This window comes from Parus major, chromosome 1A, assembly GCF_001522545.3.
Source record: "Parus major isolate Abel chromosome 1A, Parus_major1.1, whole genome shotgun sequence".
Classification (NCBI taxonomy): domain Eukaryota; kingdom Metazoa; phylum Chordata; class Aves; order Passeriformes; family Paridae; genus Parus; species Parus major.
In genome coordinates this window covers 49,774,731-49,788,764 of record NC_031773.1, presented here as the reverse complement: position 1 = coordinate 49,788,764, position 14,034 = coordinate 49,774,731, and the positions used below count along the sequence as shown (strand labels likewise).

The 14,034-nt window shown below is 43.9% G+C and overlaps 1 protein-coding gene across 14 annotated transcripts in view; it reads right to left on the bottom strand.

The window, feature by feature from the left end:
* The window catches only part of RBFOX2 (RNA binding fox-1 homolog 2), a 170,984-nt gene that overhangs the window by 86,897 nt on the left and 70,053 nt on the right, over positions 1–14,034 (bottom strand). The window contains exon 1 of one of the 14 annotated variants that reach the window (XM_033514302.1): positions 4,148–4,287. The exons of the other annotated variants lie outside the window; for them this stretch is intronic. Within the exon in view, the coding sequence (XP_033370193.1) occupies positions 4,148–4,192 (45 nt within the window). The 5' untranslated portion in view covers positions 4,193–4,287. Of the gene's footprint in view, positions 1–4,147; positions 4,288–14,034 lie in introns of those variants that run through there. 14 annotated transcript variants of the gene reach the window in all.

The window sequence follows — 14,034 nt, the reverse complement described above, 5'->3', positions numbered from 1 at the left end:
GGGCTCGGCACGGCCCGGCCAGCCCCCGCCCCACCGAGGCGCTCCCTCGCCTGCACGCCGGGACTCCCCACTGCTCCCCGGGAACCGGGAGGCTCGGAGAAGGCGCAAACGCGAGCTGGAAACAAAAGCGAAGGTGGGTGGCCCCGTGCAGCGCCGGTCCCGGCCGGCAGAACCTCACGGCCGGCCCGAGCTCCTCCGCACCTACCATTCCCAGCGCCCCAGGCCTCCGCCTGGACCTCAGCAGGCGGGAGAGAGCATCTCCCGGCTGGAGGATGCTGGAGAGATAGCTGTCAGTTTTACACAGACCTCCCTCCTGCCACAAAAGGGAGAACGCGTGGGTTACACGGTGTGTTGTGTGTTGGCTGAACCGGAAGCAGTATCCGTGCCAGGATCTGCATTTCTATCATCATAAAACCTGGAGACCGCTGGACTCCTTCCCAGCTTGCTTTTTTCCCCTCCCATTTATCTTCAGCAAGCATCTGGCCCTGAGCACCTGAGCATGCCACGGTTGAGAGCATCTGTTCTCTCAGCGACCCCGTAAAACAGAGCGATACACTGCTACCCCATTTGCCAGACGGGATCTGAGATGCTCTGATTGATTTTTCCCAACATTGCACCCATGGAAACCCACGGACAGTGCTGAGCACAGGTCTGCCAATCCCACAGTTAGACAAGAAGACTGTACTGATGCTCCAGTGCTCATGACGCAGAGATAAAACCGGCTCAGGCAAGTCGTGCTTCTGATGTATCTCTTCTTGACACCTGGTACTCAAGAGACTCCCCAAGCTTTAGCAGCAGAGAAGCCAAATTACGGCACAGTAACACCTTGCATTCCCATGTGTTCTTTGCATGAATATGCCCAGTTATAATTTACATTAAAAAAAAAAAAAAAGACCAATGGTTTTGCTTCATGGGCTTCTGCCACAGCACTGCTCTCAAGGCAGCCCATGCTGACCCACGATGCATTTTGGTTTCCCAATTTCACTCACTGCAAACTGACCTCTGGCTCCCTCCCTTCTTCTTTTCCTTCCCTTGCCCTTTCCTCATTCAGCAGGCCAGCAGGAACATGTGTCACAAGCCAATCCCTCCTCTGTTGTGAAAAGCAAGAGATCAAGACACCAGAAGCCCTTACGTGCCACCAGTGCATGGAGGCAGAGAGCCATGGGCCAGCCGCCCAACACAACCAAACCGTGGTGTGGGATCCTCTGGGAGCGAGCCAGCCTCCATGGCTGCAGCCCACAGGCCTCTGAGTCAGAGTCCACGTTTTTCTGTGTTATCTCATCCTCTCTGGTAACTTGCAACTTACAATACTACATACTTAAATGCAATGTTGCAAAACCAGGAATAGTAGTGGATTTGGTCTTCTCCCCGATATTACAAATCTGAGATTCTGGAGCACAGTTCTAGGTCAAGCATAAATTCCATTTAAAAGCGGCAAAAACCACAGTGACCTCCTTAAACCTTGGACATGACAAAGCACCAGGTTTCAGCATTGTGTATTTCATTCATCAGACCTCTGCAAATCACTCAGGGTAACGTCTTTATTCTCTCCACTTAAGTACTTTAACTGCTGTGTTCACCTAGTCTTGCCTGTGCCGTGAGGTAGCATCTTGTTGTCCCAGATCTAGGGCTGTAGCACATGTCTTCTGGACATCATTCCACTACTGTTAACCAGAATAGCACCATTTCTGCTCCATTTTGGCCTTCACCTGAGGAGCCTCCAGAAACACTTTCTATCAGAAGGAGTCTTCTAAGGAAAATGAAATGCCCAACCATGCACTGAACCTTTTCTTGCACTGCCTCCCACCACCCAGTTGGTACATCTGCTTTGCTCATGCACCAGCAGAGTGGGAATTCCCTTCAGTGTGATCTACTGCTGGTCTCCCTCTTTCATCTCCATTGTGGGCCAGAAAGCATCTCCTCCCCCATGCTTGCAATATATCCACCTTTATTCCCGTTGAGCAGAGAAAAGACCAAATTTTCAGTGGATGCGCTCAGGCAACAAGAAACCCAAGTCTGCAAGTGTTCCCTCTGCTGCAAAACCATATGAAATAAAAATCTGATACAGAGTTTCAAAAGCTTAAAACACATAATGCAAAACATGATCACAAGTGGCAACACTTGAGATTTTTGTTGTCTTGGGTTCTAATAGAGATGTAGGGCAACATCTGATAATGAACAAGGCCCACAGAAAATTAGCGCAAGTCATCTTTCCTCACTGAGGGATGTGGGGTCAAATGCTGTGTCATGGCCATGCAGAATAATTCGGCGGACCTCCACTTAGCTTCTCCTACATGAGAATCATAGAACCGCTCCTGAATTTACCATCACAGTTTGCCACCTTCTACTAAGCAAAACCAAAACCCAAACTGCAGATCTTACTGCTGAAAAGAACAGAGAAGCACGAGCAGAGCTGAAGGCTGGAAGCCTGAAGAACACATAGCTCAGAGCCACAAGATCACCCCTTCCTACTTACTGCATTTATTCAAAAAGCAATGTATTCAGAAGAGCTCTAGATGCCAATACTTATGAGTTCTTATGGTTTCTCATGCATCATGGGCACATATGCATCGAAATTTCATTACTGTGTTGTAGAAGTAGCGTTTTGAAATAACTGTGGGCAAATTTAACTAGTCTATCTCTGCAGTGCCAGGGCACAGCTGATAATCCTCATCATGCCAGGCAAAGCTCCTTGCTCCCACCTGAGCATGTCTGTCACACTTTTATATCCTCTCCTGTGTTCACACAGATGTACATGATGGTTTCTGGTTAGCTCCTACCATTCAAATCCAAATGGAAAAGAAGCTGGAGAAAGATGTTTATGCAGCAGGCCAAAGGACAAGGCCACTGAAAGCACACTGATGAAGAACTAACCTGTAGTTTGACTAAGTAGTCTACATGTACACTGTTAAATTCTTGGGTTAGTTTAACACTCGTAGAAAGCATGGAACGAGGAAGAGGAGGAATCCCCAAACATTCTGCTCTCAGGATATCTTGGTTTGGTTTTTTTGGGTTTGTTTTTTTGGGTTTTTTTTTTTTTTTGTTATGTTATTTACCACCCTGCTAAAGGTGGAAAGGAAGCATAGCCTTCAATTTTAACATCCCATTACCTGCATTTCTGTGCTGGCTCGAGTTTAGATGGAGCAAACCTGCCAGCTGGACCAAGGCCAGAGGGAGGAAAAAAAAAGAGTTTCAAGTGCAAAGAACCAATTTATCAGGAACAAATCTTAACAACCAAGAGACACACTTCTGCTGGTGGATTCCATTCATGTGGGTAATAAAACCCCTGATACAAGGTAACCTAACAAAATACTATTTAGTGGCTATCTGATGTATCTCACCATAGATAATCCTGAACCTCTAGTCTACATTTCACATTTTCTGGATAAACTGTAAGAACATGGAGTGCTGGCACTGAATAGCCAAGGACTGCCTAAAGAACATCATCTTTCACTTGGCTCCCAAAGTATTTGAGCCTGACCCACACAGGCTCTGTCTTCTCCAAGACTCCACACACTGGGCCAGCAAATCTCACGTGTGCTCCAAATATAACCCCCTCCCCCAGCAGAGGCTGCAATACAGGCTTCGCCCAGCTCCGAGCGCTGCTCTCAAATCCACCCGTTCCTTTCGCCCTACACATCCTCTCTGGACCTCCAAAAGTAATAACGTGACAAAAGAGACTTTGCCAGAGGTTTTGTGGGTGATTTTGGAGGAGGGAGGAGGAGAATAGGTGAGAAGCTGCTCTGGGTGGCTTAGCATCCCTGAGAGACAGGCTGCAGTCACACGTACAAGTCACATGTGCCCCAACAACGCAGTAAGACACGCAACAACACACTAGTTTGCAGAGCACAGCACTGCTGTCAGTTCAACCCCCCCTACAAACAAACGATTAAAGAAAAAGACCAAAAATGCGAACCAAAATACAGAAGTCTCAAACAAGACAAGTCTCGGAGTTAAAAAGTATCAAATGGTACTGCTCAGGCGCAGGAGCTTCAAAGCCCTCTATCAGAGTCTCTGGGCAGAGGCCTGGGACTCAAGAAGCCCAGCTTGGAAGCAGTGTCCTACAAAACCAGCACATAAGCTCCAGGTTTGTCCAAACAACATAGAGAGCAAAACTCCTTAAAGTCGCCACTGTCCTTCTGCTTACCTGAACAACTGGGTATTGGTAATCCATACAATACACACCATACATAGCCAAAGATCCTCCAGCTAAAGGCCAAATGGACACAGGACTGGAAGCTTCAAATCCGAGTCTCCGTCTTTCAGCCTTGTGGGAAGGACTCTGGCAGCCCTGCGCAGTGCTTGGCTCAGGCCTCTGGGGCCACTCAGGTTGACACTAGCTCAGCTGAAAATAAAAAGGAGCTGCCTGGCTCGGCACAGCTCAGCCCCTCTCTTCTGGGATCCAGCAAGGCAGCACTCAACCATAGGCGGCAGAGGCTCCTAAAATTAGAAATCCTCTACTGAAAACAGCCCTGCAAGCCTCGACTGAGGAGTGTCCTGCGATTCCCGGGCAGCAAACAGAGCAACTGCCAGGAAGAGGGGGACACAGGATCTTCGCAGCCACTGCTGCCAGGGATGGGAGGAAGCAAACAGCATTTAGGATCTGAAAAGAGCATATGTTCTGGGCTCTAGGTGCGTCAGAGGGAACACTCCCAATCCAGGACAGGGAAAAACATATGGGACTGTTCCTCCCCCACCACCATACCCTTCTTGCTTGTCCTCTGCAGGGACAGGTGCTGGGATTAGCATAGTAAAACCCTCTGGTATCAGGGAAGGAGGGAGGGAGAGGGGAGAAGCCACACTGATATCTCAAACTGAAGGGATCTCTTTCATAAGGGAGTGTGTGCCCATATCGTTTAACGCTTCTCCCTCCCTCCCCAGCTGAGGCAAGCAGGGACAGCTGCCGGAACCGGGGCCGGCGGGGGGAGCTGGGCCCTGGAATGGCCCCCACTGCCCCAGCCTTGGGCCGGTGGGTTGTCCCCCTCAGCTGTTCCAGTCAAACTGGGGGCGGTGAGGGGGATTAACTCTGTCACACAGGGTGCTGAGCAGCAGGGAGAAGGGGGCAAGGCTGGGCAGGGCCAGTTGTTGTGCCCATTTTAGGAAGCCCATCCTCCTCATTCCCAGGGAGGAATCTGCTCCCTGACCGACAGGGACAGATGGGGAGTTGCTCAGCCAGCAGGCTCACCCCAGCAGCCTACATGCCGGCCACATTACCAGACATCCGAGAGCCCAACGCTGATTCTTAAAAGATTCACCACAGCCAGGGGGTGCACCAAGGGGGCCTGACCTCCCGTAACAAATTACACGACGTTTCACCCATCACTACAAAAAACCCACACCACGTTGACACTGGACCAAACCTGGGTTCTCAAAGAGTTAACAGCCCAAGCCCACAAAAGATTCCCACCTTCCTCCAAAGGATAGCAGGGATAAAACCCCTCCCTCTGAGGTTTCAAAAATAAACATGCTACAGTGATCAAACCCAAGAAGGGCTAGCCAAATTTCCCCCACACACATCATTTTAAATGCATAAAGTCAGGGGGTTTTTGCATTTCTAATCTTTAACTTTGCTGTAGTGCTGCTGTACACTACTAAACAGCTCCCTCAGCCTAGCTCTAGGGCAGCTGCCCTTCTATTGTCACTCAATTTCCTCCCCTTCAGAAAGAGTTAAACTTGAGATTTATTTTTTTTCAAGAGGTTAAATAAGTGGATCATTATCTAGCACAATTTGCATTCGCAAACCTTTGTCATTCAGGTAAAGGGTGCCTAATCCACAGCCCTCTGACCCACTCAGCCCAGCAGGACAGCTCTTGGCTCATCCTCTGCCCCCACTGCCCCTTCTTTCTGAGGGCCTCAGAAAAGGACAGCTATGAGCTGGGTGAGTGGTTATAGCAGCTGTCACCCACTCTCATCATCTTTCCTAGGGCCACAGGGCCACTCCTTCCTTACAAAAGGAGCATGACCAATTTGGGGAGTATAAAGCATGGCATTTTCTACATCTAAAATAAATAAATAAATAGAAGTTTCTATAGCCATTGTTTCTGTGTGAAGATTTGCACAGACAGAGAAATTAGTTGCCCATAAATGGGAAAACAGCTATGCTTCCAGATCTCTTCACTGGGGAAAAAGGATGAGGATCTCACAATGAACTTCCATCTCATTCTGCCTTTGGCCAACTTATTTCACCTCAAACAGACCCAAAACAGCTTTCTGGAGTTCACCATTATTCCCTTCCTCCTCACCATTACGTCCCCACCTCAGCAGAGGGCTTTCTGGCTACCTTTCAGCAATCCCTGCATGCCCTGCCTGGGGGCACAGATAGAATCTGGCTTCCTCTGAACGACCAATACTTTTTTATTTCCTTCTCTTTCTGTAACTACATGTTCGAAAGCTGCCCGCCCTTCATTCTTTTGCATAGCTCATTACTATGCGCTCAAGCAATTTAGTATCTCCAATAAAATCTTTTTATGAAAAGGCATTAATTTATACAAACCCAAAGTCTTTTCCACAGCCTGTTTTTGCTACTTCATATTACTGCCCCAGGTTCTAAAACCAAATCCCTAACTAAGTTAAAAACCTTACATTTATTTCACAATCCAATTCTTGTCATTTCCAACCAAGCCTTAGGGGAATAAAACATTTCCAAATCCTAGTGCAGATATCTTCCTATCTATAAATACCCATCAAATGGGCAAAACAAAACAAGGAAAGGGAACATCACCCAAGCTCCTCTGCTGTTTTAACTACAGATCCAATAAAACTGCCATGCTATAAAGTTTTTGATGCAAACTTATATACTGTGACTTAACCAGCATCAAGATATTCGGATGATACTTTGGTAACAAAGCATCACACTTCCTGTGTCCCTCAGGTAATTAAAGGACAAAAGCTAGTTTAAAACTCGTATGTGCCAAGATGGACACAGCAGGACTTTACTGACCACTAATAAACTACTGAATTTTCTGCAAGACTGGCCACAAGGACTGGTTTACTACTGCACACTGACTTGCAACGAATATTAGTCAAATATAAGATGGCGCTGCACTCAATAATTCTGTTTCAAGATAATAGTCCAACTACATTACCATGCAACCTACTATGCCCATGCATTTCCAGTAACACAAGTTAGGTAACTGTCATAAAATCATAGCCTTGTTCCTGCAGATGCTTACATATATGAATAGTTTTACATTTACAGAAATATGAAGACTGGAAAAGATCTCCTGACACACAGAATCAAATCAACCACTATCATAAAAGATAATCTTAACTTTTCATAGAATTTATCACACTATATCTTAGAGCTGGGTTTTGCAGCTACACCACCCCTAGAATATCTGGGATCTCTGTTCTCCAGCTTAATGCTACTCCTGACCAATTTGTGTCTTTCCTTTGTTCTTGTGCCAGTGCTGTCCTGTGGCTTAGCCGTATTTTCTCTTTCCCTTACAATTAACCTTCCTCACGTATTCCCTCTCTAACCAACCAAGCAGCTGTTCCAGTATTCTGTCACATGACACGCTGGCTATTCCCCAACCTCTAGAAGCATGTTCTTGCACCTGATCTAGCCTGTGGTCATCTTTATTTTTAAAGACATCACCCAGAACAACATCAGCTCTGTTTCACAATTCCAGCACTAAACAGCATCTTCTCTAGTCTCATTAGTACTTCCTTCTGTAGCACCACATCAGATGCTGTAGAACCTGTCTATAGAGTAAGAGACGTCATCCCATTATGTAAAACACACATTATCAAGGTAAGAAAATTGGTTATCTTAAAAACAGACAAGCTGATAAGGCACAACCCAATTTTAATTGATTTGTGTTGCCTTTTATCACATTTTTTATTTGTACCCAGGCCTTTCATTAATATTTGTGTGTCAGCATGCAGCTGAGGTTAGGTCTGTATTTTCTCAGATCATTCCCCACCAGCAATAGGTCTATTCCACCTCCTGTTTTCCAAACATATGATAGCACTCCTATTTGATAGATTAAAACTTCTATCAGATCTGCAACTGCATGAACCAGTTCTTCCACTCTTGGGAATCGGCACCCCCCCTTCCCCAGGCAACTCTGCTTCCCAGCCCAGCCTACCTGCACTAACTAGCATCTTTGAAATGTCCAGTGTGACTGCTTCTGTGGTGGGTTCTTGCCTATTACCAATATTGCCCTTGCTCCCAAGATCAACTTTACTTAAAACAACCTAAGACTTGTTCAATTCTGTGACCACAAGACCATCTCATTAACTACCTTATCCTCAACACTAAGTGCCCCCCCCCGCCTCCCTTCTCTGCAATTGTATTTTGAGAAACTGTCACCCATTTCCTTAGCAACATTTTTAAGGTTTAATTCAGCCTGATTTTTGGCAGTTCTTATTTCATCCCTACTGATTTTAAAGGCACAGCTATCCCTGCTGATAATTTCTCTTTTGTAAAATTGCTTGTTTTTTCACCTAACGGCCTTTATTAGGTTAAACTACGGTTTCTTCTTAGAGGATTTTCCCCTTTATATAGACCATCACTAATTTATATCCAAAGTGCCTCTAGAAAACAAATTTAAAAAATCTCAACCAACCAAAAAAAGGCCCACCAACCCCAAACCACACCATTCTACATTCAGGGCTGCACTGACTTGGTTAAACGTATTGCTTCATGTAGAAAAGCTTATATCCCATCCAAAGGTGGGGAGAGATGGAGGCTCCTAAACAGCTTGTTTTCCTGTAACAGTCATAGCACCAATAATCCACTCACTGTGTCAATAACAGGTGATGATGCTACAATGACAATATCTTTTGATCCAATGATTATTAGCAGCATTTGTTCTCCAAGCTGTATCTGAGAAATTGATTTCTCATACTAATATTTATCTCTCTAATGGTACTGGGAATAGTATAATTTTTGAGCCTCAAGTTTCTATCTGAATCCAATCCTATGAGGGATTACAGCAGACTCACAGTACTTCCCCTGGGACCTCTTTTTACCATTCTTCCCCACATCAATGTGACCAGAAACAAATCCTACATTATCAGTATTGCTCTGCTTTCTTCCTTACAGTCTACTGCATACAATACAGCCTATCACTTTTTACATCTACCCTATCTGAACCACACATAATCTTGAATACATGTTAAAGCCATGATTACTATTCTTGCAGATTGATATTATCCCTATTATAACTAGTTTCATGTTCTGCACCAGTAGCTCTGGCTCCTCTATTTGTTATTTTGAATCCCAGGAGTGTTAAAAAAAAAACCAACCAAAAAAACAACATTCTGATGTTTGTGCATTTATCAATCACACAGGTCCCAACTCTCTCAACTATCACCCATCTAGTTACTGGTGAACTTTGTTATTTTTTTAATAACATTAAAAATTAATTTAAAAATGTAATTTTGTTTTTTCCAGCTCCTACCTACACTTCTCTCTTTCTAGACATACTGTTTTACATGCCACTGTGGTAGCACTCACCTAATTTTCCCCTTTCTGTGTACTAAGCACGGCATGAAGATTACACAAGTTTTTCCCTGTGCTCTCAAAACTCAGAACTTTGCTTCACATGCACTGCTCTCTTTGATGTCTGGAGACAGAGGAACATTTTTGGGAAATGCCAAGACCACAGCCCTGCACATTGTTTTGCCTGCTTTGTTCAGACTGTTTTTAAAGCAAGTATGTTAAGTCACAATTACAAGTATAGCTATAAGAACATAATATAGCCATAGTCTCATGATGCTTGAAGTGCAGCCATGGCAGTGCCAGACATTTACCACTTTCTTTTTTTTTTTTTTAATTGCTAAAAACTGTGGTACTGTGAGGACACAGCAATGCAGTATGGAATCTCAGATATTTCCATGATATATAGCCATTACCCCACATTGATTTTTACAAAGGAATTACACCAACAGTTTCATTTTATGAACTACATTTATAAATCTTCTGCATAATTTTCTGTTCTCCAGACAAATTAATCCAAGCCTTATCTGGTTACTCCCACTAAAGAGCTCTTACCTCTGCTGAATCTAACTCTTCATCGCTAGAAGCCTGGCTGATGCTCTTCCTCTCACCCACCAAAAATGGCATCTTAAACAATTAGCCAATCACTACATCTGCTAAACTGGGTCATCAGGGATCTGATGAGCAGCTTACAATATGTCTCTGCTTTTTAAAGACTGATGTAAATGTAGGAAACATGCCAGCAAGCAAGGATGCATTTTCTGGCTGGATATGTACTGATTTCCATAGCAGCTAAATAGATCAAGCAGCTCAGCCAGTTCATACTAGTGTTAGACAAACAGCACCAAGATTATATCTACAGAGCTGCAAAAGATTCTCATTTTGCACCAAAGCAGGTCCCATGCCCTAAGCACAAAGGTGGATTTTGCTCACTCCAAGTGAGAATGAAACTGGAAAGGACCCATTCCTCTCTCTAGGGCTACATTTATTGCTTGTTTGCTGGAATGGATATAATGTTTTTTCAAAGAGCTGCGAGATTTTCCTTTTTCTTCACAGATTTGATATCAACAACGACAAGAAAATTTACTTATGGTTTAGGTGCTATTCTGACCCTGGAATCATTAGAGAGTCAAGTGGCGAGGACATAAATGTAAGCAGAGCACGCACAGGAAAGCTCAGTATTCCAAAATGGCACACAGAAGCAAACATGACAACACATGGGTGACTGCAGAAACTGGATTTTTCTCACATTTCAGAAACCTGCCAGTTTTACATAGATGTCCTGATCTCAAGAGCAAGATTTGGTGGTGGATCAGCTATGCAGGTGAGTGAATAACTCAGCACACAGCCAGTGCCTTCTCTGCAAGTGAAACATGTTAAGCAGGCAAATGTCGCAGATCAGGAACTAGATGCATTAAAGTAGAAATGAAACCAGCAGTTCTGGGGGATGTAGAGTAGCAGCAAACCAGTGTGTTGGATTAGCATAATAAGGACATCACAGGAAAGAATTTGAATGGGTTGGTAAAGCCATAGGAGCCATTACTTGCCTGAAACTCTGTCTGATTAGTTAGTGCTGCTGAGTCCTCATGCTCATTAGGATTAATAGTCCAAAAACACATTAGCACAAATTAAATTACCAAAAATACACTTTGAATCCAAGGAAAGTAAAAGCCCCCTGGCAAAAGGCCCAAGGAACCCAAAGCTAAAGAAAACAGCAAAAACGTAGAGCAGCAAAGATTGCCCCATCATATTCGCTGTTTCTGCCAAGGAAATACCTCAGGCAGACAGTGGAACTTCAGTCATTACACATCCAGTTTTTATGGATAAAATGCACAATTAAAAAAAAAAATTATGGAGAGAGAAAAATTCCAAAGATAGTACTTAATAAAACTGGAGCTCTGAAATAGCTTCTGGTCATGTATTTTCTCCTCCAAGCGCTGGAGATCTCCCTTTTCCACCTTTTTCTGCAGCACATTCTCCATTTGCAAGGCAATTTACTTAAGAGTGATAAAGTTTGTCTGCATGTGCCACTATCACTCTAAACACTCTCCAACCAAGCTCTGTAGTTCTGAAACTGATCTAAAGTGGCTTAACAGCAGGCATCATGCACACTCTAAACTCTGGACATGAGATACCTGCATCCTGTTACTGCTCTTAGGTCTTCACTGCATCATCTACATGTAGCTGTTAAATATTAATGGTTTGTCTAGACTGGAAAACTAGAACAGTTTGAAAAAACAATTACAAATACACAGCATAAGAGGAGAACAGGTCAGAATTAGAAGTCATTACTTCTTAACTACCTCTTATTTTCAAAGCCTCAACAAACTCTGCTTTAGGGAAGGACATGGAAAAAGGAGGCAGAACAATAATATGAAGTCGCTCTGCTAAAGGAGCATATTGCAAGACTTCTGTCTGCTGGGCAATCGGCACTTTTTGTTTTGTTTAGCTTTCTTACAGCCACCCAGTAGAATGGTAATATTAGCCAAGTCCAGAAACCTGTATACCAAAGGGGATCCGTGAAATCACAAGCCTGGATCTTCTTCAGCCAGAAGTTCTTCCAAGTTCTTCCAATACCCAACCTACACTGTCACAGCTGTCAAGAGAGACAGACAAACACTCTCAATCCTAAAGTTAAGATTTTTGTAGGCAGAGTCTCCCTTAAGTTGGAAGTACAGATCCTGCCCAGACAACTTCAGCTGCCAGACAAGGACTCAAGTTAATTCAGGCAAAACTTAGATTGTCCGAAGTCTACCTCTGAAATTACTGCAAAGGAAAAATGTAAGGCAGTGATGAACACTCTTCTGAGTTTGAAAAATTCCCTGTCAAAAGCCTGTGTTTCCATAACTGAGGTTTTATTCTCGATGCTAACAAGCCAGCGCCCAGCAAGGCAGCTTTAACAGAACAATAACTCACAAGAATCTATTAGTGATTAAGTTGCAAAATAAACCTGCCAGTAGTCTTGATACACCAGCAGCATACAGAAGATATAACTTCATCTTTCCTTTCTACCCCAGTCCATTGCTCTACGTTCATTGCAGAATAGTTTTTAATTATACAATCTTGAGACAACTCCAGAACACCTGAATGTAACATGCAGCAAGTCCAAAAGAAGCTTCTGAAGCCAGACAGGCTCCATCGCCTTAGTTATTACCAAAGGCACAGTATGAAAGGGGGGAAAAGAAAGTATACACAGATTTTCTAGAAAATAAATTACCTGTACCTTGGGTCTGGACCTTCTTTCAAGGAGAGCTCTAAATACTTGGCACTGCTTCAGGAAGCAAATAAGTATACTTCTGGGCTAAGACACTTGGTAGTGAAGGTGATCGTAGCACAGCTTTCTTTTGGGACCACTTATATAAGCACTGATCTTGGTAATGCTGTATGTCCATCAAAATGGTTTTGCTCATTACATGAGAAACTAAAAGGTGCCCAGATGCAGAATTTCAACATCAAAGAAGACAAGTTGTTTTCTCTTGGTAGTTTAGACATTACATGACAGCCACAGTGCCTTTGCATATTCCTTTGGGGGCAGTGGACAAAGAGGAAGAAAAAAGAATAGCGTGGAGGCAGTTTTCCTTCAGTTCAGAGGCTGTTCCAGAACCTCAGACAGAGAAAAGCTTTGCCCATTCTGTCTCTCACAGTCCCACTTGGTCTTTCACTTAACAAGCAGCAGCAGTTCAATTAGCTGATCCTTAAGGAGACAACGGGGAGATCCGAAAAAGAAAGATTTGACTCTTCTAGAAATAGAGCAGCTTAAGTCTGAGCATTTCTTCAGATGCTAAGCCTACAAAAATTAAGGTTAATTCCTTAATTAAAGAACCACCTTCCTAAGAATATATATTATTAAAAGTCACCAGATGGTAGTATCAGACATACTCTCACCAAGTATTTTTAATTGAATGAATCACAAACTAGGACTGGACCACACTGACGATTCCCCTGTAGTGTAAGTACAGTTCTGCCATTACCTCAGACCCACCAGCAAACGGCCACGTGGGGCTGTTGGAAATGCCACATGCATTCTCAATCCATCCCAGAAAACAGCTCATGGGATAAAGCACTTTCAACAAGGGTTTGAGGGAACACGTTCTACCCCGCCTTTGCCTGGGGTGAAAGGAGAATATGATCAACCATTGCAGAGCATTTCAGAACTATGGCTGTGTCTTACTCATCTAGCTGAGCACTTGCTTCCTAACAGAGACAGTTTTGGTATGGACTTTCCTCCCCACCTCGCCTCCCAGCTTATCAAATTGCCTCCACGTGACAAACTAAAATAGAATAAGGTACTTGTTCCAAGTTAACGAGCGGCCACACAATAAATTATGCTAGTATGAATTTAAATTTATCCCTACTTTAAAGTGGTATGGCTTCCCAGCTACACAAACAAAAGCAGAATTTGGGGGAAAGGTTTTCTGGGACAGCATTCTGCTGTTCTGACACAGTTCTGCCCAGCTTGATGCAATCAGAATAGCAGAGCAGCTGCCCACGTCCCATAACTGTGTAAGCAAGAGGCAAAACACATCAAAAATACTAAACAAAATTCTTAATTGAATGAAAGTAAGAGAGAAATAAAAAGGCAGCACTGT